The 26,048-nt window shown below is 48.1% G+C and overlaps 1 protein-coding gene and 1 long non-coding RNA gene across 4 annotated transcripts; both read left to right on the top strand.

Annotated features, from left to right (window-relative positions):
- Nucleotides 1–9,944: 9,944 nt before the first annotated feature.
- HNRNPL (heterogeneous nuclear ribonucleoprotein L) lies at nucleotides 9,945–24,226 on the top strand. 3 transcript variants are annotated; one of them, XM_064489309.1, is made up of 13 exons: nucleotides 12,261–12,539; nucleotides 14,406–14,524; nucleotides 15,112–15,349; nucleotides 15,462–15,549; nucleotides 16,571–16,665; nucleotides 16,752–16,824; nucleotides 20,187–20,258; nucleotides 20,370–20,650; nucleotides 21,725–21,846; nucleotides 22,162–22,363; nucleotides 23,044–23,101; nucleotides 23,206–23,301; nucleotides 23,843–24,226. In XM_064489309.1, the coding sequence occupies exons 1-13, from the start codon at nucleotides 12,276–12,278 to the stop codon at nucleotides 23,899–23,901; spliced, it is 1,767 nt and encodes a 588-aa protein (XP_064345379.1). In that variant the 5' UTR covers nucleotides 12,261–12,275; the 3' UTR covers nucleotides 23,902–24,226. The 3 variants fall into 3 exon arrangements, with proteins under 3 accessions (XP_064345380.1, XP_064345379.1, XP_064345378.1); XM_064489310.1 differs by lacking the exon at nucleotides 12,261–12,539 and adding an exon at nucleotides 9,945–10,012 and having other exon boundaries at nucleotides 20,187–20,650; XM_064489308.1 differs by having other exon boundaries at nucleotides 20,187–20,650.
- Nucleotides 16,831–18,684, top strand: LOC135322056 (uncharacterized). The gene is made up of 2 exons (XR_010382360.1): nucleotides 16,831–18,441; nucleotides 18,544–18,684. It is a non-coding gene; the product is annotated as an uncharacterized LOC135322056 (long non-coding RNA).
- Nucleotides 24,227–26,048: the final 1,822 nt, after the last annotated feature.

Here is a 26,048-nt window from a genome sequence, read left to right as displayed (position 1 = left end):
CCACGTCCTCATCTCCTCTTCATATAAGGATGTCGCTCATGTTGCATTAGGACCCACCCATCCGACTTCATTTTCACTTGATCACCTCTTAAAGACCTTTCTTCCATATACAGTCACTCTCTGGGGTACAGGGGGTTAGGACTTCAACATATGAATTTGGGGAGACACAGTTTAGCCCTTAATAGGAAGTGACTGCCAGATCTTTTCCCCTTTGAATTATGATGTTATCTGCGGGTGGTACCTTGAGACCCTGTGAGTAACCTGTCCCCCAGCAATATTTAACCCAAGGCTTTCAGCACCTATTCCTGATCCTTGCTGAATCATTGGATTTAATTGTACTATTATATATTTGTACTATTTATTTGTACTATTATATACTATTATATAGTACAAATAAATTTATATTATGTTCTAGTACTAATTATATTCTATTCTTTTTAAAATTTTGTTGGTTATTTTTTAATATTTTTAAATATTTTAATTTTTGTAATTAATTTATTTTGTTTGTTTTGTGGGGTGGGTAATTAGGTTTATTTATTTATTTTTAATTTTTTAACGGAGGCACTAGGGATTAAACCTAGGACCTTGTGCATGCTAGGCACGCACTCTACCACTGAGCTGTACCCTCCCCACTAGATTCTATGTTCTAATTCTATATCTAAATAGAATTATTATATTCTAATACTAAACTAAGTATATTCCAGTCTCTTTATGGCAATTGATACTGGTTTTCCACTTCCTGGAGTGAAATGACATTTCCTGTATAAATTGAATTGGAAAAAAAAATACAGTGTTGAATTGGGAAAAAAAATACAGTGAGGTGATTTTTAAAAAATTATTAAGTAGCCAAGTGTACAGGTGATGCATGGATATGTGGCGAAGTTTGGGTCAGTGAAAACAAATGGCTGATGTCTGGGGTATCCCTGGCTGAGGACATTGGGGTCACTCGAGGCCTCTTGTTCACTCTGGAGCTCTGGGCTTTGTCCTGGACGCCTCCTCTTGGGCTCCCACTCCCATGATGTCCCACACAGGCCACAGCATCTCCCTGAAACCCACTCCTCCTTCTAGTCCCATCTCAGGGAGCCCTCATGATCCCCAGAGCCCCAAGCCCCATCCTGGGCCCTCCCTCTCCCCGCTCCCACCCACCCTCCTGATCCTGAGTTCCCTTCTTAACCCACAGTTTTACCATTTCCCCAGGTTACATGGGCCATCTCGCTCTGGGCGAAAGCCTGATTCTTTCCCCAGGACCTTGAGGCCCACAAGGCCCCACACGACCTTCCAGACACTCATCTCCTCCCACTTACCCCCTCACTCCATCCTCACGGTCCTCCTCAGTATTCCCCATGCCTACCACAGGACTTTTGCCCGGCTTTCCTCTGCCTAGAACATCTTTCCCAAATGTATGAATGTTTGACTCCCTCGCCTCTTGTAGGGTTTTGCTAAGTGTCACCTTTTCTGTGAAAAGCATCACCTTCCTGCCTGTTTTATTTTTACCCTGATACTACATCTCAATGGTTCTCAACAGCAACTTGTTAAAAATGCAAATTCTGGAAATAAACCCTCGCAGATATGGTCAAATGACTTTCAACAAGGGTGTCCATATCATTCAATGGGGAAAGGACAATCTTTTCAATGAATGGTGTTGGGAAAATTGGATGGATATTCACGTGCAAAAGAATGAAGCTGGACCCTTATCTAAAACTCACCTAAAATGGACCAAAGTCCTAAATGTGGGAACTATAATTATAAAACTCTTAGAAGAAAATATAGGAGGAACGCTTCATGATGTTGGATTTGGCAATGTTTTCTTGGACATGACACCAAAAGAACAGGCAACAAAAGAAAAAAAAATTGGACTGCATCAAAATTAAAAACTGTACATCAAAGGAAACAATCAACAGAGTGAAAAGTCAACCCACAGGATGGGAGAAAATATTTGCAAGTCATAAAGGGTTAATATCCAGAAGACACACAGAATTCCTAAAACTCCGCAACAACAACAAACCACCCCCCAAACAATCTAATTTTTAAGTGAGCAGAGGACTGAAATAGATACTTCTCCAAAAAAAGATATGTGGGGGGAGGACATAGCTCAGTGGTAAAACACCTGCTTAGTATGCATGAGGTCCTGGGTTCAATCCCCAGTACCTCTTAAAAAAAAAATAAAAGATATGCAAACGGAGAATAGGCACATGAAAAGATAATAAACATCACTAATCATTAGGGAAATGCAAATCAAAGCCACAAGAAGCCACCATTTCATGCCATCAAGAAACACTGTATGTTATACCTATTTACTCTCTGGGTTCCCCCCGCCTGCCCCGCCCAGCATAGATAACAGCTAATGCTTAGTGGCTCACGCTTGGAGGAGGTCATTAAAAGGCCGTGACTGCCAGCTGACCCGAGAGCTGGACCCTGGCATTCAGAGGCTCCTCATCCCCTCTCTTGTCCTTGGAATGTACACTGCCCACCGTTCCTACAGTGGGAGCTGTTCCAAGGACACAGCCTTAGGAGACTGAGGTGTTATTGAGATCATCTGGATAGAGTACGCAACTGAGCCCACTTAAAACTTTGAAGAATCTGGTAGGGGGTGTGGAGATCTACTGAACTTGTAACTGCCCAAGACAAGCCTTGTACATAAGTCCCCTTGCTTATTAAACCTGCCACCCACCAGTCTGGAGTGGTCTGCCTCTTTTCTGGGTCTCTCCTTGCCCTCTGTGTACTGGGCCAGTTTGCGAACCAACAATGCCACAACCTTAGCAGGTAAAGAATACGTCATCAGCATCCCCCTTTTTACAGAGTAAGGCTCAGAGATAAGGGGTCTCGCCCTGGCCACACAGCTAGGAAATGGCAGAGCCAGGAATTGGACCAGGCCATCTGCCTCTGGAGCACATGTGTGCTCTGAACCTCGACACCAAATCGCCTGGACTAAGAGAGGATCTAAGTCAAACCTCAGCTCCCGAGAGTGGGAATTTCGTGTGTCTTCTTCACTGCTGAATCCCCAGTGCCTAGAACAGAGCCTGGCCCAGGGCAATACCCAATAAATATTTGTTGCATGAAGAAATAAAAGAATTAAAGTAAATATTACATTTTCAACCATTGTATCATCATCATCATCATTACTAGTTAGAGTAGTGGGACTTCTTGGTACAACTACTGTGGCAAATAGCTTGGCAGTTTCTTAAAAAGGTAATTAAGTACTGTATGATCCAGACATTCCACTCCTAGGTATATACTCTAGAAAAAATGAAAACGTATGTCCGCACAAAGACTTACACATCAACATTCATAGCACCTTTACTGGTAATTGCTCAAAACTGGAAACAGCCCAGATGCCCATCAGCAGGTGACTCAATAAATAAATTATGGTGACTTGATAAATGAGCTATTCCATGCAATGGAATAGTACTAAGAAATAAAAAGAATGAATTCTTGTTAAATAGGTATGAATCTCAAAATAATTATATTGAATGAAAAAAGCCAGACAAGAGAGTACATACTACATCACTTAATTCTAGAAAATGGAAACCAACCAGTACTGATGGAAAGCAGACCAGTGGTTGTCTGGGGATGTGTGTGTGGAGGGGTGAGGGGTGGGGGGTTTCTCAAGAGTCATGAGGAAATTTAGAGATGATGGAGATGTTCATTACTTTATGGTCATTGTCTTGATTATGGTGGTGGTTTCACAGGTTTATTAAGTTAAAGCTCATCAACTATATACTATGTATAGTGTCTTTTTTTTTAATTGGAAGTACTGGGGATTGAACCCATGCCTCATGCATGCTAAGCAGGCACTCTACCGCTGAGCTATAGTCTCCCTCCTGTTTTTCTTTTATTTTAAATTTTTAAAAAATGGATATATGGGTTCTTAAATGTCAGATATACCTCAATAAAGCTGGGGGTGGGGGAAAGTCACAACTGTGTAATGCAACTGAGAATTTTTCCTCTACCATTAGCCCCTGAAGGCATCTGAGTTTTCAATCTGAGGCCCAACTGACCGTGAAACTATTTCCACTTAGACCCCTGAAGAGGCTGGGAAAAAAAAAGAAAGAAAGGAAGAAAAGAAAGCTGGCCTATTCCTGCTTTTGGGGCTTGTCCCATTTCTCTCCCGAGCCCCAGAGGGGACCAATTTCTTGCATAAGGGAAGAGAAAAATGACAATATGCAAAGGGTGAAAAAAAGAAGCCTAGCAGGTGGGTAGATGGCTGGCTGCCCCAGTCACAGGTGGGAAGGCGGAATGGGCAGTGAAGATGCAGAAGGAGGGTGGATGTGGTGGGAGGGTGGCTGTGGGTCTCTCAGGAAGCAAGAAGAAAGTCACTGCTGAGAGTGAGGATGAGGAAGGAGCTGTTGGAGGTTTGAGGAGGAGAGCTGATTGATCATCTGGGAGAGTCAAGGGACCAGAGACATAGGCAAATTTGTTAGGCAGCATTGCGCCTCCATTCCAAGTCGGTGGGGATGAATTTAAGGTGAGACTAGTTAGCGTGGTTGGGTATTTTTCTCCATCCACACTCATCTGCACAGGTGCAGGCATGTGATCAATGGAGCCTTAGATTTAACAAGGATTGCGGTTTTGCTAGATGAACAGGGTGGAGATGGAGGAAGTGGGTTAAGAATATGCATAAGGAGTGATGATAGTGGTTGGTCAAGGAATTTAATCCGTGTGAAGGCATGAGGGGGCTGAGGGGACATGGAAACATGGTAGAGCTAAGGGATACTGGAGCTGACCTTCTGAAGGGAATGAACTAGAAAGACAGGTAACAGGTAGAGAGTGAGATGCATGAAACAGGTTCTAAAGAGGCTGTGGTTATTGAGACAAGGTCTAGGTGTGACCATGGTGAGGGAGGGGCTGGAGAAGGACAAGGTCACTGGAGGGGAGGACGTCTAGGAACCAAGAGGCCAGGATGGTCGAGGATCATCTCCCTATATATGGAAACCACTAAGAACAATCATATATAAATATATATATTATATATATATATAATGGTAGTCTCACTTTTAATAAGACAAATACAAAATAAATGTTAAAATGTAAATTAAAACCAGTTTTACCAGGGGGAAGGTTTTGGTCTGTGGTAGAGTGCAGGCCTAGTATGCACAAGGTCCTGGATTCAATCCTCAGTACCTCCAATAAACAAATAAATAAACAAACCTAATTACCCCCCTCAAAAGCAAACAAACAAACAAACAGTTTTATCCCTTAGACTGACAAGTGTAAAAAATTTTTGCAGTGTTTTTGAAATAGAGGGGAAACAGATATTTTTATATTTTAAATAGTGGGGAAACAGTAATGCTGGGAACTCAAATTGTTACAGTGTTTAAGGGAGGGTAATTTGATGAACTCGTACATCATGCAAAATGCACCAACTGGCAGTTCTTTTAGCAATCAACAACAAAAAGATAACTAAAACCCTATCTGTTTGAGAGAAATCAGAATAGAAAGTACAAAACATTCAGAGCTGTAGGATGCAGCTAAATCAGTGTGGAGAGGGAAATTCACAGCCTCAAATGCCCATATTGGAGAAGAAGAAAAACTGAGTTAATGAGCTTATCCAGTTAAAGAAGTTTTGAAAAAGAATGCAGAAGAAACCCAAAGAAAGAAGGAAATAATAACCAATAATAACCATAACAATAAAAAGCCATTAATTCAATAAAATGAACATAGCCCTTGAGAAAGCACTTCTAGGCATTTATGCCACAGATGTATTTCCATATGTGGAAAATACCGTGTGTACTAGGTTGGTCACTGCAGCATGATTTGTGGTAGCAGAAGCCTGGGAGCAACCTCAATGGCCATCCAAAAAACAGATTATGGGATATCCATCTAAGGAAAATTACTCAGACATTAACATGAATGACACCCTCTCATATACTTCTGGTAGGGAACGTATGGTAGAGATACTTTGGAAAACAATTTGGCTTTAACCAGTAATGTTGAAGGAAGATGTACCCAGCCGTCCTACTACTGAAAACTCCCCCACGTGCACAAGAAGACGACACCAGCAGAGTCAAAGCAGCATTTTTTTTTCCTTTTTTTCCCACAGTCACCTCCAGCACTTTCTTACAAAATAAACAGCACCAGTAATAGGAATATAATTATGCTTACAGTGCGAATACAGAGGGGGAAAAAGGCTCGCTTTAAAGTATTTGAAAATCACTGTGTGAAACTCACTGTGTGTAGTTGTTGTTTCTGGACATCTAGGCCATGGCTGAGGCACTGACATTAATGAGTCAGAAAGGTCTCAACTTCCTAACTGTCTCACTGTGTTTTCTAATTTCACCTCTCTGTACTTTTAAAATCACACAGCTCTAATTCACTGCTGTTTATCAGGGAGGTAGGTTAGGGAGACCAGCCAGTAAGTCAGAAAGGACTTGGGTCTTTCAGGCTGTGTCCAGTGGGAGCTAGGACACTAGAGAAATGTGTCACATTCAGGAAACTTTTTTCTGTTCTTTTGCTGTTTCTTTTATAGTAGAAGAAATAGACAACCAGCACAAGAAGGAGTGATGGTTACTGTATTCCCTCCTAGCATTTGTTTAAAAATATCAAAGTGGGAGAAGTCTATAAGGGATCAATGCAGCAATAGAGTCTAAAAAAAGGCTCTTCCAGAAGTCCCACTCCTGAGTATATATCTGGAGGGAACTCTAATTCGAAAAGATACATAAATCCCAGTGTTCTTAAGAGCACTGTTTACAATAGCCAAGACATGGAAGAAACCTAAATGTCCATCAACAGATGACTGGATAAAGAAGATGTGGTATATTTATACAATGGAATACTACTCAGTGATAAAAAATAATAAAATAATGCCATTTGCAGCAACATGGATGGACCTGGATATTGCCATTCTAAGTGAAGTAAGCCAGAAAGAGAAAGAAAGATATCATATGATATTACTCATATGTGGAATCTAAAAAAAAAAAAAAAAAAAATAGAAAAGAAAAGAAAAGAAAGAACAGAACACTAATGAACTCATCTACAAAACAGAAACAGATTCACAGACTTGGTAAACAATCTTATGGTTACCAAGCAAAGTGGGGTTGGAAGGGATAAATTTGGGAGTTTGAGATTTGCAAATGATAACCTCTCTACATAAAAATAGATTTAAAAAATTTCTTCTGTATAGCACATGGACGTATATTCAATATCTTATAATAAGCTTTAATGAAAAAGAACATGAAAACGAATATATGTATATATATGCAAGACTGGGACATTATGCTGTACACCAGAAACTGACACATTGTAACTGACTATACTTCAATTTAAAAAAAATAATAAAATAAAAGAAGGCCCTTCCTGGGGAATCACAGTATCTCTAAATTATCATGGAGGAATGAAGTGGCTTCTGTGGAAGGAAAGCTGTGGGCTGACAGCACGGGCCCTTCTCAGCTTTGGTCGTGGCTAACCTCTGTCCCAAATCCCACTCAGCCTTTACCCTGGAGTCTAGAGAAGAGACTAAGCCTTTTTTTTTTTTATAACAAAATATTCAGGAACCACTCAAATGCCCACCATTGGTAGAATCAATAAATCATGGTATGTCCGTACTGTGAAAAGAGCATACAGGAATGAGTTAACTAATGAATTCTTACTATCACAGATGAGTTTCAGAAATATCATACAAACAATATGATTCCATTTTTATTAGGGCCTCAGACTGGGAAAAGTAAACAAGATTGTTTTGAAATACATAAAACCATAACAAAAAGCAAGGACATTATAAAGACAAAATTCAGGAGAATGGTTAAGTTTGAGGGCAGAGACAGCATTGCAATTCAAGAGGGACCGTTCATGTTTTCTTTGTTAAGCTAAGTGGCAGGATCTCAGGGTATTTTATTACAATTTTAAAGCAATGCTTTGGTTTAGATATATTGTCTGATAAAATGTTTAGGAACAAAAACACAAAATGAGGCAGCTCTTTATATATGAATACAAAATGATCTTCAAAACAAGGGCAAAAAGCAGAAATATTTGTATGAAATGTGAAAAAAAGTGTATTTAAGTATTTGCTGGTATGGATCTAAGTTAGCTCTGGAAGGACACTCAGGGAATTGGTAGCAGTAGTTGGCTCAGGGAGGGCAAAGGGGGTGAGGAGGCAGGGAGAGTGTTCATATATGTTGCTTTATGCTGTCTGATGTTTGCACCATGTCCATGTGTTATCTTATTAATATATTTCAGTTTAAAAAATTGGTAGTGTTTTTCAAATTTATGGTTACCCAAGAGAAGAGGGGAGACAAATTAGGGGTATGGGATTAGCAGATACAAATTATTATACATAAAATAGATACTGGAGCCAGATCAGGGTCCTCCCCTGCTCAGGAACCCTCTTGTGGCCTCGCCTTAGAATGAAAGTCAAAGTCCACCCCATGACCCATGAGGACCCTCACAGACTGCCCTCTCCCCCTTTTTTGATGGCATTACTTACCGTTTACCCCCTCCCTCACTCTACTCCAGCCACAAAGGCCTCCAGCAATTTCTGGGACACACCGAGCACATTTCACCTCAGGGCCTTTGCACTGGCTGTTCCCTCTGCTTGGAATGCTCTTCCCCCAGTATCCACATGTCCTCCACTCTCCCTGCTTCTGAGCTTTGCTAAAATGTCACCTTCTCAGTGAAGCTTCCCCTGAATACCCTTTAGAGCAGAGCAAACTGCCCTCGTGTACTACTCATCCTCTTTCCCTGTTGATGACTTTTTACTTAGGTACTGTGCCTCTCTTTCACTGGACTGTAACTCCCCAGAGGGAGGGAGGGAACTTTTCCATATCTTGGTCACCATTTTATCCCAGGTGCCCCAAATAAACATCTGTTGAATGAATGAATGATCCCAGGGTAGGGCTTTAGAGGGGTTAAAACATTCCCACTTCTGGCCCCCAAAGAGCCCAGATTCTAGTGAGAAGACAGAAATTAAACAACTAGATATTTTCACATGGCAATAAGGCAAAGAGGGGGATATATGGTAAGCTGTGATTATGACTGTGTATGGGGGTTAATTAGACTGGGCTGCTCAGGTGACATTTGTGCCAAAGTCTGTGTGATGAGGACCAAAGATCTGGGAGAAGAATATTCTAGGCAGACCAAACAGCCAGTGCAATGTCAGGAATGAGCTTTGAGTATTTGATGAGCAGAAGGAAAACCAGTGTTTTTGCCAGGTAGAGAACAAGTAGAAAGGCTTAGGGATGGATTTAGTTGGGCCCACAATGGTCAGATTATGCTTAAGGAGGGAAGGACTCGCTTTTTCAGAGGCTGCCCAGCTGTGGTGAATTTCAGCCGGTCTTTCCCGTCTCTGGGCCTCAACTGTACCCCATCTGTGAAACAGAGGTAGACCTGGGGTTCCCCTCTGCTTCCGGACATTCTCAGTACCTCTCGAGACCAGCCAGCGAGGAATGTGCTATTACCAACCTCCTACTGGATGAGGAAACAGGCTCCAGGATGGCAACTCACTTTCCCAAGGCCACAGAACTAGTAGGTGAAGCCTCCATATTTGAACGCTGGCAGTCTGACCCCACGGCCCATGCTCACTTCCAAGGGATATTGCAGCTGCCATAACCATAACAGGTACAGCAGTGCATTGGTTATGAGTCTTTGGTGGCAGAGGAATCCTGCTATGCCACTTAAAAGCTGTGGGATCCTGGGTTGGTCGCTTGCGTCCCCTGAGCCCATTTCTCCATCTAAACAATGTGCAGCCCAACATTTACCTCAACCGACAGAACACTTGGCCGACCAGGAGTAATGAGGTATGATTCCCAAACAACTGCGCGACTTTCTGAGAAGGATGGGGGCGGGTGTGGAGGGGGTTTAGGGAAAAGGGACGCGGAGTCTACTCATTCCTTTTTCGCGTGGTCTCCTCCATTCAAACGCGGAGCAACTCTCGGTCTACCCCCAACACCCCCCTACATTTTTTTTCCGGGCTGGAAAGAGGTCGTGGTCCCTTTAAGGCCCGCCCCTCCCTCCCCCAAAACTTCCCAGTGTCTGCTCTCTTTTCGATCTCGGACGGCCGGCCAGGCTCGCCGCCGAACTGGTAGGGGCTGGGGGCGAGAGGCTGGGGAGGGGTGCGGGGTGGGGGGTGATCCTCAGGAGGCGCCGCCCCGCCGCCGCCGCCGCGGCCGGAGCGCAAGGAGTGGGGGGAGGGGCTGAGGCCGGGAGCACTGAGGTGCAGATAACGGGGCCGCCCGGTCGCCCGCCTTGGGCGTGCTTGGGCAGGTAAGCGGCCCGGAACGTGCAGCGCGGGAGACGGTTCCGCCGCGTCCTGTCGGCTCGCGCCGGCGCGAGGGGCGTCGGGGCCGGGCGCGGGGGCGGGGAGGGGAGGGGCCCCTCTCTTCCCCTCCCCCCACCGCATTTCTCTGACGTCCGGACCTCGCGACCCCGCCCTTCAGTGGGACCCGCCCCGCCTTGCGACTGTCGCACCGATCACGTGTTGGAGGCGCTGCGCCGACCTCCAGTCTCCGCTCTGCTGCCCTCTTTGGACCTTCTCCGGCTAATGGAGAGCTGATTTAGATCTCTATCAGCCCACCCTTAACTTTCTTATCTCCCCAAACCCGCGGACCTACCAGGCCAGTCCCATTCTCTTAGTGCCACTGACCCCACTTCAAACTTAGTTTCCACGAGGACTTCTATCTCAGGAATCCCTTTTCACCCGAGTGGAAAGGTTCCCAGAGCATCTCGGGGGCATCCCCCGCATTTCCCACGACTCTCTTCACTTTTTAAACGCAGCGTGCCCCCAGCAGGCTGCCCCGTAACGTTAGAGCCCTTAGGGCGGGATCCTACGTCAGCCCCTGGCCCCGCTCCCAGGTTCTGGCTATTGGGGGTCGTTGGACCCTAGAGACTGAGGATGTTCTGGGTGGAGTGGGCGTACCCGCCTTGACGGGAACAAGGGCCCGCCGGAAACTTAGAACACCATACTACTCTCCTTTACATACAGAGTGCTCGCACTGTGCCGGGAGCTTGTCAATCTCACTAAGGCCTAGACAGGGACTACCGCTCCCTTGCCCACCCAGGACTTCCATGCTACGGGAAGAGACAGTTACCAAACTGTGACAACCCAGGGTAGTAAGGGCTGTCGCGTGAAAACCATTGGTTGAGTGATCAGGGGTTATCATGGGGGAACCCGGAGTGTCAGGGCTGGTAGGGACCAGGAATGCTTTTCAGTGAACTGAGCACGGACGAGAGAAATTTATTCCTTAGTTCCGGCCAGGAGGGGTAGTGAAAAAAGTATTCTGGGTGGAAGGGCCTGCCTGGGCAAAGATTGAGAGGTGCGCGAAAGATCCTTCCCTTTCTGCAAACTCAAAGGAGTTATTGTGGCTGAATTTAGAGATGGAGTGGTGAAAGGACGCTCGTGAACTGGAAAGGGTCAGAAGATAGTCGGCAGCAGCGAATGGTTTTGTAGTGAGGGAAAGGGTCCGCCTGGGTTAAAAGAAAAATTCCTCTGGTATTGTGAAGGTTAGAGATGGAGAGGAATAGGATATAATGGTGGGGACAGAGCTGCACTGGTAGTTACCCCTCTAACTTAGTCTACCCTTCGGGCGCTGCTCACTGCAGTTACTCAACAAATCTCAGGGTACTGTAGGCCTTCGCTCCTTCAGAGGATCGCCCCGCCTCCGGAGGCGCCTTAAAGCATATTCGCGCATGCGTTTTAGCCTCCGATCCTTTGCTAGGCTGCGCCAAAGAGCGCCAACGGGCCTGGGAGGGGCTCCCCTTTTTCAGCCAATCAAGGACAACCAGTGGTCTTACCGTCTGGAGAGAGGACTCTTTCCACTCTCCATTGACTAATCGAGTGGAGATGCAGAGGATGGACATCTGCAGTAACCAGTGTAGAAAGCCAGAGGGGAGGGGCTTCCTTGTCTTCTTGCCTAGAAGCGCCGGAAGGTAGTCGCTATGACTGGAAGACTAAGGGCTTTCGGTTTGATGGGTTAGCGAGAAAACCAATGAAAGTGGGAAGGAGGCAGGGTTTTCAGGACAGTGGGGAGAGCCGCTCCAATCAGTTACTCCTAAGGGGGCCAGGCAGTGCCAGAAATCCGACCTATCAAGTTGCAGTTTATTTTAAAGCGGCGGGATTGGCGAAATGACTGGCAGAAAGCGCTCGCCTATAAGAAGTGTCCCAGACAAACGAGGGCGGGCACTCCCGCAGAACGGCGTGGACTTTACCCAATAGGCGTGCAAGGCGTGCGGAGGCTTCCCCTCCCCCCGCGGCGGGACCAGTGGCTCCCCCTATCGGGTGGGGGCGGCGGGTGACGGGCGTGTCCCTCCCCCAATGAGAGGCGGGGGGAGGCGGGTTCTGCGCCGCCATGTCGCGGAGGCTGCTGCCCCGGGCGGAGAAGCGGCGTCGGCGGCTGGAGCAGAGGCAGCAGCCGGACGAGCAGCGGAGGCGGTCCGGAGCGATGGTGAAGATGGCGGCGGCGGGCGGCGGAGGCGGCGGTGGCCGCTACTACGGCGGCGGCAGCGAGGGCGGCCGGGCCCCTAAGCGGCTCAAGACTGACAACGCCGGCGACCAGCATGGAGGCGGTGGCGGCGGCGGTGGAGGAGCCGGGGCGGCGGGCGGCGGCGGCGGGGTGAGGCCAGGGCCCTAGGCGCTGGAGACGGCTGGGAAGGGAGGGGAAATTTTCCACCTTGAGGGTATTTATTTTGGGTATGGGGGCCTGTGCGCACGCGCCCAGGCCCTTGCGTCTTGGACGGGGTGGAGGAGGGGCAGGCGTTGGGCAAATGGCGGGGTTTGCGCGAGGACAGGCATTTGCGCGTGCGCGCTACTCAGAGCCGGGTGTTGGGGGGGGCGAAGGAAACTGCTCGCGCTGCGGGTGGCGCACTGCGCAGGCGCCGCGGGCTGCAAGTGGGGGCCGGGCACGCGGCCGGGCATTTTTCCCTTCTCGTTTTCTTCTCTGGCCCCATGCGCAGGCGCACTTCTCCTGCCCGGGCCTCGTGGGCGGTTGGCCTTGGGGGGGGCACCGCGTGAGCGGGAACGGGTGGGTGGTGGCCTTTTCCGCCCCTGAGTGGGGAATTTTGTTCGATCGCTGTTAAATCGTAGCGTCATGGTTTGTTTCAATACAGAAATTGTTTTACTTGAAGATACTTCGCCAGACTAGTCCCCCATTTTTGTGGGCATTGAAAACCGGAAGAAAGTCTTGTGAAAGGGTTTTTTATCTGTTTGGAGATTGAGCCAAGCTTGGGAGTCATCACAAGTTTGCTTACCATTTCCGGGGGTTAATTGGGTGCAGTCGGTTTGATGAACCAAAATGTTCCCAGGGGGTGGGTATCTTGGAAGGGATTCAGCCTCTTTAGTCTCCTACACCGAAGAGACTACCAGTTGATACTTCTGGCTTGGAGCCCATTCCCTCCTCCCTGAAGGTTCCCGAAGTCCTTTCCTGTTAAGCCATTTGCAGAGTTTTTCAGGGTTTAGCCGCGCTCTGTAACTGATTTATTGCCATTTTAATCCATGCCAGGCCTTGTTGCACGCATCTTAAAAGTATTTTAACTGAATTAATACTCCTGTATGAGATGGGGAATGATGTTATTCCCTACTTACAGAGGTGAGGTAGAATCGTTTAGGTCATATAGCTAGTGCCAGAAGGGGCTGGGATTACAACTCAGGGCTGTGGAACTCCAGATCACTGAGCTGGTAACCATCAGGCAGATGTGCCCCGTGTGGTTTGTGTGGTTCATTTCTGAAATAGAATCCAACTCTGCCCCCCACCATGGTCTTCTGCCTGGCGGTTCTCAGTCTGTAGGCTGGGCTCAGAGCCCATGAGAGGTTGAGAAAGTTTACTTTCCTCTTGATTCCCAGAGGCTGCTGTCTGTGGGTGGAAAGATAGTTCCCCTGAGAAGAGAACTGTCTTGGTTTTTAGTGATACGGGTTGGAGTTTCTGTTTTTTTCTGAAAGATTTTCCTTGCTTAGTTTTTCTTTAAGTCTGACCTAAGTAGTGTTTTTCCAACACAGATTTTGGTGGGAAGGTAATTGAAGACTGGAGGCAGTCAAGACTGTCCTGGCTGCCACAGCTTCTGAGGCACCTGCTAGACCTGGGGTATGAGTGGTGGGAGCAGCAGTGCTTGGTTGGGCGGTGATGGTAGCTTCCTCCACTAGGGGAAGGGCAAAGAAGCTGGGGTGTTTGCAAAGGGAATGTCCTGGTTCGGACTGCAGCAGAGAATTGTTTGAGCCCTCACTGCCAGTGGTATCCCCTCCAAGCCACTCTTTTCCCACATTTTCTTGACCAGTGGGAAGAGAAATGTAAGATGGGACTTGCCTGGTCCTCTGCTCCGCTAGCCCAGAGTCTTTTGGGGGTGAATGATTGAATTGCTGCCCTGTATGTCCTTCCTGGGTGACACTCAGGTATTTTATCTGACTGGGTTCTCAACAGCACAGAGGCCAGTGGGCCACTATCTTCTACAGCAGACGATGAGATCTTGCTTTTGCTTCCTTTCCTTAGGAGAACTACGATGACCCGCACAAAACCCCTGCCTCCCCAGTTGTCCACATCAGGGGCCTGATTGACGGCGTGGTGGAAGCTGACCTTGTGGAGGCCTTGCAGGAATTTGGACCCATCAGGTATTCAGCTTAGAGGTCAGGGGTTGGGTGTTCAACTCCTTGGTGTCCTGTGTGTCACTGGATTTCTTGTTGGAAATGATTTGGCCATTTCGGTCTGGGATCCCTTAGCTAGGTCCTGGGGCTCCTCTACTCCTAGGGTTAGCCATCGTACTTTGGGTCAGTTACAGGAAGTTCTGTGGTTTTTTTTCCTCCTTCCTTTCTTTCTCTGCCTTGTAGTTTTGAGTATTTGACATACACTGGGTAATGAGAATACAGTAGTGAACAGAACTGCTCTAACTCCTCTCAGACAGTTGCCTGCTCAGAGTGGTCAGCACTGTGATAGGGGAACCCAGGAGTCTGGGGGAGGCTTATGACTCAGGTGAGGGCTTGGAGAGGAAGGCTTCCCAAAGAAGGTGAGGCCAAAGCTGCACACACCTCTTTTGCCTGTTGTGCTACTTACGGCAAGGGGTGTTCAGGTCAGGAAACCATGTTAGGGCACAGAGAAGTCCAGAGGCCAGAGAGGGGTCAGCTCACAGAAGACTGAGGCTGCCCTCTGACTCTTGTTTTCATCACCCTGAGAAGACTGCAATCCGTGTTCTCTCTGCCAGCTATGTGGTGGTAATGCCTAAAAAGAGACAAGCATTGGTGGAGTTTGAAGATGTGTTGGGGGCTTGCAACGCTGTGAACTACGCAGCTGACAACCAGATCTACATTGCTGGCCACCCAGCTTTTGTCAATTACTCTACCAGCCAGAAGATCTCCCGCCCCGGGGACTCTGATGACTCCCGGAGCGTCAACAGCGTACTTCTCTTTACCATCCTGAACCCCATCTATTCCATTACAACGGTGCGTGCCAATGGGTATTTGGGTTCTTCTATGAAATCCCCTCCTTCCTTTTTTCCCTGAGCCAGTCTGGCCTGCAAGTGCTCCTTCATCTTGTCCATCTTTGCTTTCACAGGATGTTCTTTACACTATCTGTAATCCTTGTGGCCCTGTTCAGAGAATTGTCATTTTCCGGAAGAATGGAGTCCAGGCCATGGTGGAATATCCTTTGCTGGGAAATGAGTTTTATTTGGGGTGGGGTGTCACGGGGTTCAGCTGGGTCCATACTTTGAACCAGCATGTGTCTGTTGAATGCCTGCCACATGCCAGGTGTCTTCATAGAGCCCATGGCATGATGGGAAGGATGGTTAATAAACAACTAATCAAACGTAAACAGTTGACCCTTGAACAAGATGGATTTGAATTTCATGGTCCATTTAACACCTGGATTTCACTTTCTAAATATGTAGTACAGTGCTATACCATCTGTGGTTGTTTGAATACTTGGATTTTTCAACTGCACAGAGGGTTGGCACCCCTAATAAACATGCGCACAGGTAACACCTTGTGTTCAAGGGTCAACTGTGGTGTGAAAGTGCAGAGTTAAAGTGAAGGGAAAGAACGGCACTTGGAGATACGGGGTATGGAGTTTACAGGGGATCTGGGACCATTTCTGAGGAGGTGATACTCTGTTTCCATGAGAAACTAGGGACATATTCAGGCTGAGGAACCCGCCTCTGCAAAGGTAAGGTCCTTAGATGAGCAGGATCTTAGTGTTGGAGAAAGCAGACATCCTGACAACTGAAGAGTAGTTGACTAGGGGAGAGGTTTAAGACGTTGGGAGGGATTGGTAGAGCGTCCTGGATGTGGGGTGAAGCTTGGGTCAGAGTGCAGTGGGAAGCCACTGGTGGATTATTGGGGCAGGAGTATAATCTCGTTGACATCTCAGTTCAGGCTTACACAGCATGAGAGGGAGAGGATCAGGCTAAAGGAGAAGGTGCCTGCCACCCCTGTGCTGGTGGCAGTGGGAGTACAGGTCACGGGGGATCTCTGGCCAGTGCCTGCTCACCCAGGGCAGCACTCCAGCTGTCTACATAGGAGTGGCTGTGGTCAGTGAACTAATCCTGGAGCCCACCTGGAACAGTTTTTGGGTGCTACCTTTCCACCCTCATCCCTCTCCGGGACAACTTAGAAGCTCTTTGCAGAGAGCTTTTGGGATAAGACTTTCCTTAACTTTACTCACATTTGATTCTGTGCAGAGTGCTCAGCGGGCCAAGGCCTCACTCAATGGGGCTGACATCTACTCGGGCTGTTGCACTCTGAAGATCGAATATGCGAAGGTGGGTCTGGGAAATGGCTGCCTCTTGTCAGCTTCCCAGGGGAGCCTAGGGCCTGGCTGATCTCAAGCTTTGTCTTGTCCCTGCAGCCTACACGCTTGAACGTGTTCAAGAACGATCAGGATACTTGGGACTATACAAACCCCAACCTCAGTGGACAAGGTAATCCTGACGGCCACTTTGTTCTAAACACACCCACCCGCCTTGCCTTCACTTGACTAGTGCAGTTCATAGACCTGGGATCAGGGTTATGTAATGCCATTGGGCTCCCTGTGGACATGGGAGGGCCTTGGGGTCAGCTCTCGGAAAAGACACTCCAGTGGGAGAGGGTGAATGAGGGGCCTCAGTAGGTCCCAGCTGCTGCTTGTGGCCCCCTTTGCGGCCGAGGGTGCACCATCAAGGCAGAGGTCTGGGTGGGGTGGGGAGCCGGGCCTCACTGAGCACAGGGCGTGGCGATGGCTTCTAAACCAGTAGCAGCTCCCAGAAGGGTTTTGCTGCTTCCATTCTAGGAGCCTGCTTAGGGTCACTGACTCTCCGTTCTCACTGGGCCAGGTGTGGTCCGTTTGCTCTCCACTATTGAGAGGGGCTGCTTGTTTGCGGGGACAGGTTGGGGAGGTGATGAGGGCTCCCGGGCCCTTGCAGCAGAGCCTTTGAGCAAGTTGACCTTGTGGAGGTGAGACACCCTGGATTGCGACAGGGCGGACAAGCCTCACCTCACTTGTAGAGGGGATGCATCTTCTCTGCAGGGGGCCCAAATGGACAGCCCTCTTCCTAGAACCTGTCAAGAATGGTTTGCCTTGGATAGGAGGGAGAGGTGGAGGATTGCCTTTGAAAAACAGCGGCACCCCCTCAGCAAGACCGTCCATCTCTGTTTCTGTCTTGGTCTGATACGTCGGACTAGGCCATGGGCTGAGGGAGGAGGCTGGTTGATGACATCTCACAGGCCCTGGGAAGCCAGAGGCCTCCCGTTCCTAGGCAGGCCTGTCTTGCTCACCCTTGCAGCTGGGAAGCAGTGGGCAGGGTGGGCTAGACTCTTACCCAGGACCCTCAAAATGGGCGCTGTGGGGCTGGCTGCCCCCTCCAGAGGTCAGAGGCAAATTGGTGACCAGTGAATGTACCAGAGCGGGCAATGGCATTACATGACTGCTAACAGAAACATGGCAACCAACCATTTCTTCTCCAAGGAACATAAATAGAAGATGTGCAGACCGGCAGGGGCTAGTGCAGGGGCTGGCTATGCATTGGTTTTGATGCCTCTCAGCTTTGGCTGCCCCCGGGCTGGGGGTCAAAAAACGAGAGCTGATGAGGTGACCTGGAGTGAGGGCGGTGCTTCGCCACCCCCTTGGGAACCAGACTTCAGCGGCTCTGCCTCTGCACATTGGTCACCAACACACAGGGTAGAAACCACTAGCTCTTCCTGGAGAGAACAGAACATGCAGCCTCCACCACGTCCCCAGAAACAGCCGCAGACTTGAGCTCACTACATCAAGAACACCACACCGCGCTCCAAGGAACAACTACAAGCACAGAGACAGAGGCAGACAGAGACAAAGAGAGAAAGAGACGCAACATGGCAGCAGACACTGCTTTCTTATTAAACATTAAAAAAAAAGTCAAAATCCAAGCAAACTTGAACCCGAAAATGTACACAGAAGTAGGAAACACAGAGAACAGAGCTCTCCCAGCCAGCCAGCGGCGCTCTTTTCGGAGAACGTTTCATAGACTGAAGTAGATTCCATGGGCCTCCAAGACAATAGGATCCTCTCCATTCCTCGCCATGTGGGTTTGGTTTTTTTGTTCTTTGTTTTTAAGTCCTTTGCTTTGGGGAGGGCCTTTTTTTTTTTTTTTTTTTCTGTTTTGATATTTTTATTTTTTCTGCAGTCACCGGCTGCCAACATAATCTGCACCAACTGGAGATCAGAAACCAAAAAAAAAAAAACCAAAACAAAACCACAGCAACAACAACAACAAAATCAAAAAACCAAAACAGACCTAAAACCAGACAGCCAAACAGCTCAGAGGTACACAGTTACCGGCTGGCGGGTAACTGGGCGCGCTCCCAAGGCCAAAAGTGCGGGCATAGTGGGGCCACTGGCACACCTCATAACCAGGAGACACGCACACGGAGCGCTACACAGCCAGAAGCACCGCACTGCAGCACACAATGTGAGGAGGTGACAACACGGAGGGACACTACCCACTGCATACACGTTTATTTTCCACTTTTCTGATATCTTCTGAGGACAGAACATCTGTGAGCCATTTTGATTTAATCAAAGCATTGACTTTTAAAGCAATTAAAAAAAAAGTTGTAGCGGATGTGTACCGTGACTTGTATTTATGACTGTAAAACCATGTGATGCAGGGTCGCAGTGTATGTTTGATGGGACGCCATCTTTCAGAACTGTGCTAACTCACTGTTGAAGCGTCCAATGGTAAGAGAAAATACAGATTTGTTTTTTGTGACAAATGGACATTGTACTCTGTACTTCTGCTGTAAGTAGCCCTTTTCCATCTTTGTAATGACTGTTGAAAAACAAAACCCAGGCCGGGTGGCAGGAAAGGGCATTGTTCCTGAGCCCTGAGTTTTGGAGTCAGCCAGGCCTGGGTTCAAATCTCGGCTCAGCCGCTAACTTGCTCTGTGACCTTGGGCCAAAGTGTCTTTTAACGGCTCAGTTGAAAGTTAACTGTTCAGTTTTCTTATCTGTAAAACGGGGTGAAATAGTACCTACCTCATAGGGTTGTTGTGAGGAATTTTAAGAACCGGTGATGTCTGTCTGTAAAGTGCTTAGCACAGTGTCTGCCACTCAAGTGCTAAGTTAATGGTAGCGATTTCTGCACTGCAGCTGGGGTCGGGGCGGGGGTGGATCTGCGCCATTGTCCGGGTCTGAGAATGTTGATGCCTTGTACATGACTGCTCATTTGAACGGATTCTGATGTTGCCCTGTTTGTCCTCTCCTACAGTCCCTCTCCTCGGGTTGGACGTCTGGATGGGAGGGTGATTGGGACCGGGACTGAGAAAGAAGAGACCTAGAGAGTAGGGCCTAGACTTCCTAGAACCTTGGGGCTTCGTGGACCCAGTTTTATCTTTCTGCCCTTCCCGAGGTCACTTTCTGCCTGTTAAATCCTCTCCTTTCATTGGGAGTTATTTTAGAAAGCTGTCCCTGGTCCCCATATCAGCTTCCATAGTAGCTGCAAGTTGCCCGAAGCGCCCAAAAGCTGGGCTTCCTGCCAGAGCCCAGGCAAGGTGAGAGGCCCAGAATCAGGCCTCATCCTTCAGAGAACAGAAAGCAGCCTGCTTGGAATGGGTGGGGGGAGACCAGGAAATTCCAGCCTTGAAGCTTGGGCTTCATGCCCACCCTGGGTCTGGCCACAGGAAGGAGGCCCCAGCAGCTCTTGTGAGGAAGGAAGGGCCAGTTCCTGGGCTTGCAGACGTTGAGGGACATTGAGATTAGCTTCTAGTCAGGAGGGAGAGAGATGCCCCTTTTTCCAGGCTAGGCTCTAACTATATTCTCTGTCTACAGGTGACCCTGGCAGCAACCCTAACAAACGCCAGAGGCAGCCCCCTCTCCTGGGAGATCACCCCGCAGAATATGGTGAGGGCAGGGGGTTCCCCTCCGTGGACTCCCGTGGCTCATGTGCCCCTGCCCGCCGTCCGACGCGCAAATTCTCACCCGTCCTCCCTCTCTTTCCTTCCCACCCCCCAGGAGGGCCCCACGGTGGGTACCACAGCCATTACCATGATGAGGGCTACGGGCCCCCCCCACCTCACTACGAAGGGAGAAGGATGGGCCCACCAGTGGGGGGTCACCGCCGGGGCCCAAGTCGCTACGGCCCCCAGTATGGGCACCCCCCACCCCCTCCCCCACCACCCGAGTATGGCCCCCACGCCGACAGCCCTGTGCTCATGGTCTATGGCTTGGATCAATCTAAGATGAACTGTGACCGGGTCTTCAATGTCTTCTGCTTGTATGGCAATGTGGAGAAGGTGAGCTGCCGCTAGGTCCACTGCTTTCCTTGTAGACCTGGCAGGCCCGGGGGACGCCTTGACCTTCTGGCCCCCAGTGAGCCAGGATGGGAAAGGAGCCTCTTTAGGAGCAGGCTGGTCCAGAGAGGGTAACTTGCTTAATTAGATGACTGGCTGCAGACAGATTTTGTTTGGTCTTCACTGTATATGTGGTTGTTTGATTTGTTTTTTAAATTTTCCATGTTTAAGAGCCAAGACTATCACATAGGTACTGATACTGAACATAAGCATTATGACTTATAAATTTTACCCATCTTAGTAAAATATGTGTAAGGGTTTTTTTCTGGAACACTTGCAGTGATTTGGCAACACTGGGCCTTCCTGCCTTGCTTGGGGATGGGGCTGCCTGGTGATTGTCCACCTCAGACTGGGTGATTCTTGCTTCTGTCATACCCATCTGGATCCTGGAAGCCTTTGAGTTTGCAGCCCCTGGCTTGGCTCAATAATAGTAGCAGCTTGTACATGTCAGGGGTTCTTCCTCTGCCAGACACTGTTAAAAGCACTTTACATGTTGTAAATTGTTTAATTATTAGAAGAATCCTTGAGATAAGCAGGGGAAATGAAAGCGTGGTGGGGAGCAGATAACTCTGCCAGGCTCGCATGCCTTTATGTGGAAGCAGGACTCAGAGTTATATTGCCTGGCTTCAGAGCTGACACTCCTTTTTAATATTTTTATAACAACCCATATGATCGTGACTCAGAATCTTTATATATGTCTGTAACAGACCTTGATAGAAATAGCTGCTTTTATCCCCCACTATACCTGCTTTTCTGTTGTGCTTCATTAAATGACCCTCTCATAGGTCATGTCTTAGTTAGGAAAGCACTACCTCATCTCTGCTGCCCGACATGGGCTGAGCACTTGCTGTGAGCCATGCAAGCTTCTCTTTTCTTCTGATTCCCTATTCAGAAGTGAGGACATGGAAGCCTAGATCCAGAGCAGGAGTTCACTTGCTTTTAACTCACTTAGAAGGGGCAGGAGGAGAGGTCTCTGGCAGCTGGGCAGTGGTACTGACCACGGCTGCTCTCCTCAAGGTGAAATTCATGAAAAGCAAGCCAGGGGCCGCCATGGTGGAGATGGCTGACGGCTATGCTGTGGACCGGGCCATCACCCACCTCAACAACAACTTCATGTTTGGGCAGAGGCTGAATGTCTGGTAGGTGCCCGGTCTCTGTGGGCTCGGGCGGGTTGGAGAGGGACTGAGGAGAGAAGGTGAGGGGAAGGGGGCCCACTTAGGACAGGTTTCAGCAGAGGAGCACGGTGCTGCCAGGAGCTTGTCCAGGCTGGTGTTGGGTGTGGTGGGTGTGCTCCCTGGTGCTTTTCTGAAGCAGTGGGAGAAAGTGTCGGTCTGTCCTCAGCTTTGGAGCAGATGCTCCCCTCCCCGAGGCCTACAGTGCTATCAAGAGAGGCGGCCACCATGGTGTGGGGGACAGCTGGGGGTCTGATGGAGGGCTCCCCTTCCCTCCTACAGTGTCTCCAAGCAACCAGCCATCATGCCCGGTCAGTCATACGGGCTAGAAGACGGGTCCTCCAGTTACAAAGACTTCAGTGAATCGAGGAACAACCGGTTCTCCACTCCAGAGCAGGCAGCCAAGAACCGCATCCAGCACCCTAGCAACGTGCTGCACTTCTTCAATGCCCCTCTGGAGGTGACTGAAGAGAATTTCTTCGAGGTAAGTGCCACGGAGTCCCTCCCTCAGCGCAGCCATCTGAGGAAGCCATTCAGTTTAGTTTGTAAGAAATAGCTATTGAGCGTCTGCTCTGCTGGCCCTGAGCTGGGTGCTAGGGACACAGCAGGGATCGAGTCAGGCTCAGAATGGCCCCGTGCTTCTAGCAGCAGTGGCATTTGCCATGCAGCCTGCATTTTTGACAAGCTAGGATGGCTGCTCATTTGTTGTGGAAGATTTCCTCCTCTCTGTCTTGGTGATAGGATGGTAATTGGAGTCCAGTCTCAAAGCATCAGTGCTGTCAAGCCCTCTGGTGCCTAGATAACATTAGAAGGGAGGGTCCTGTTAAGGTGCTGTTGGAGGGAACCAGGGCAGCCTGGGGGAGGGGAGGAAGTCTGACTGCAGAGTTGGACTTTGGGCCTTAGTCTGACCTGAGATGTTGCTCCTGGGTTCAGTAAACATTTACCCAGGGCCAACACAACACCCAAATAACAGCTGAAGAAATGTAAAAAGCAGTTTCCTGGGTTTTAACAATATAATAGTTACAAGTGATGCTTCTCAACCTTCTGGGGGGTCACAGGGACACCTTAGAGTGTGTGATAAAAGTTTAGAAGCTGTCCAGAAAAACCCACTCAGTTGTAGTCTGCATTCCGCCACGCGGCACTCACTCATTGTCTGTGTTGCAGATCTGTGATGAGCTGGGAGTGAAGCGGCCATCTTCTGTGAAAGTGTTCACAGGCAAAAGTGAGCAGTCAGCTTCCCTGCCCTCCTCCCCTATTCCTGAATTATAGATGGGCGGCTCCCTGGTTCCTGCCCAGATCAATCTAAAACCTTTGTTTTCCCATCAGGTGAGCGCAGCTCTTCTGGGCTGCTGGAATGGGAGTCCAAGAGCGATGCCCTGGAGACTCTGGGCTTCCTGAACCATTACCAGATGAAAAACCCAAGTGAGTATCTGTGTGTCCTGCGGTCACCCCCGTTGTGGCCTGATAGGTTGGCTTGCTTTAAGCTAGAGCCATCCTTCCTGCCATCAAGATAGGGCCCCAGAGGTTTCCTCATTGTAGCTGACACAGGCAGGTGGGACCTGGTTGCCAGGAGAGCCATGGGAGGGCCAGGCTGGCTGCTTGTGCCACCCACTCTGCCAGCTTGGGAGTTGCTCAGGCTTGTCCTCCTGGGAGCTGACATTCTCTGTGCGTCAGAGGCCGGCTCACATAGTACCCAGGAAGGGGGCTGTACTAGCCAGCAGGTAACATTTGCCCACCCGGTTCCTGGGCAGGCCTAAATGGGATCCTCCGGGGGGACCGGAGAAAGAGAAGGAGAAAAGCCTTGTGTATTTGGCTTGGTTTTGAATCTCAAAACAAAACTGGCAGTGACCAGTTAGCCCCTTGCAATTGAACTGCGGAAAAACGGAGCTGGGCAAAACCAGAGGAACTGGGTGGGGGGAACCTCCAGTGAGGGGCCCAATCACACCTCTCTCCTCTTTTGCAGATGGGCCATACCCTTACACCCTGAAGTTGTGTTTCTCCACCGCTCAGCACGCCTCCTAATTAGGTGCCTATGAAGAGTCCCATCTGAGCAGGAAAACATTTTCTTTCCTTTATGCTGTTTTTCCCCCCCTTTTTTTTTTTTTTTTTTTTTTTTTTGCAAATGTCCTGTATTCCTTTTTTTTAATGCTAGGTTAGTAGAAGCTTAACCATAATGGAAATCCTGGAAGTCTGAAGGGGGAGGGGAAGGGGAACTGGCATCTCCCAAGATTAACCTTCACTTTTTAAAAATTACTGTACATGTGATTTTTTTTTTCCTGTTCATATATTTGTGCTGCCCATGTACTCTTGGCACATTTCAATAAAATTGTTTGCAAAATAAACAGCACTTTCTGGGATTCCAGGGTGTGTCTGCTTCCCTCCCACTCAGTCTTCTGAAGAGAGGCAGGCAGGCCAGGACACCATGGCAGACCTAGCCCTGAGAGGAGCATGTTGGGCCAGGGGCTGCCTACTAGGAATGATGCTAGGAATTAGAGTCCTAAGGAAAATCTGTGGAGAGTCACTTTTTGAAAGTAAATAATGTTTAAGTAAACAGTGTTGAAAAATAAAAAAATTCAAGAGATCAAAAAAAAAGAGTGCCTTAATCTTCCAAAGTAAATAACCTGCCTTTCTAAGGTTGGAAAATCTCAGATAAAAATGAGTCTTCTCCCCAGTACCTTCAAAACAAATTCTGGTGACTCCCCCCACCCCTATAAGGGAAGTTCTATCTGGATTGTGTTTTAACAAAATGCTTTGTACTGTATGATGCTCTATCATATCATACAGGGCAACCTCTTTATCTTTACTTCGAGTATCTCCTGTGGATGTGTCATAATTTACTTGGTTCTGAAGGTAATTTCTAATTATTTGCCTGCTGCAAACAGTACTAGTGTGCATATCTTGATAGAAATGTGTTAGCCAGCTTCCCTGATTACTGATGTGGGGGTAAATTACTAGCAGTGGAATTGCTGGATTAAAGGATATAGTTAATTACAGCATGATAGCTATTCCCCAGCCTTGGTAGATGGGAACTTATGTGGTTGGGGCTGGGCGTGGGCAGGACAACATCCTGGTAGGGAACCTGCCTTGAGGATATTGACTCACTGGAGGGAAGAGAGCCTGTAGAGAGAAGTTAAAAAGTCTGGTGACTTGTGTATGTGTGCTTTGAAAAAAAAAAAAAAAAACCTTGGGAATTCCCTATGAAGTTTCCAAACATTAACTAGTCTATTAAAGTCAAAGGCATTTATCAGATGAAACTGCTTAAGGGGACACTGCAAACAACCTCTGGACAAGAAGAAACTAGTCACCTTACAGCCATAAACTTAAATCTACTAGGATTTGTTTTAAAGTTAAGGGGTGAAAAGTTAATTACTCTCCTTGGTCTCCCAGCATCCAGTTTTCATCCTTTGAGCCACGAGTCTCCTTCCAGGAACTATGCATATCCAGTACTCTGTACATAGAGCAATCTACAGCCCTTTTTGCACCAACCAAATTTAATGTTCTATGTCTTTAATTTTTTTTTTCATATCTTGGTATCTACACAGTGGTTTCAGGAGTTTCCCATTGTGTAGATAACCGGTTCTCTGTTGAGTCACTGATTCTGTTTTCCAAAAGAGCCAACCCATCTGACACATTAAGAAGGCAAGGTATTCATTCCCTACAATCCCAGTGCCCAGAGACATCTGTTCACCTTCTTGAAGATTTCCCTAAAGAGTATACTTAAGCAGTTCTACAGCACTATTTACACCCTTGGGCTAACTGGCTTTTTCTAAAGTGATTTTGTTTTTGAAAAATTATTTTAAGAACGTGCAAGGGACACAAATACTCCTGAAGCCCACAGACCTTGAACTAGGCTTACGCTCCCCAGTAGTTTCCTTCTTCGTACAAGGGAAAATAGTGTGACCCCGCGGTGGTGTGAGGATTCAGATTATACCGTGAGTGCTTAGTTTTAGCAAGTCTATATTTTCACTCCCTTACATGGATAAACTTTGTAACTAGTTTCCTTTTTAGTTACTTCGGTGCAAGTGCTTGATTACAAACTTGCAGGGCTGCAGTTATTCTGCCAATGTGCCCTTGGATACTCGGCTAGATCCAACTTCTCCACCATTATGAAACGGCTATGGTGAACTTTGTACAGGAATGTCCCAACAGTGGATTAGGCCATGTTCCCA

The sequence above is a fragment of the Camelus dromedarius genome, chromosome 9 (genome assembly GCF_036321535.1).
Source record: "Camelus dromedarius isolate mCamDro1 chromosome 9, mCamDro1.pat, whole genome shotgun sequence".
NCBI lineage: Eukaryota > Metazoa > Chordata > Mammalia > Artiodactyla > Camelidae > Camelus > Camelus dromedarius.
Note: the sequence above shows the minus strand (reverse complement) of the source record. Positions and strands in the feature narration are given on the sequence as shown.

What these genes read in the sequence shown, in the direction of transcription:
- HNRNPL (XM_064489308.1), top strand. Translation starts at nt 12,276, where the DNA reads ATGTCGCGGAGGCTGCTGCCCCGGGCGGAGAAGCGGCGTCGGCGGCTG. An exon ending in CAGGAATTTGGACCCATCAG is followed by an intron (nt 14,525 to 15,111) that starts GTATTCAGCTTA and finishes TCTCTCTGCCAG; the next exon opens with CTATGTGGTGGTAATGCCTA. An exon ending in AGTCCAGGCCATGGTGGAAT is followed by an intron (nt 15,550 to 16,570) that starts ATCCTTTGCTGG and finishes CTTTACTCACAT; the next exon opens with TTGATTCTGTGCAGAGTGCT.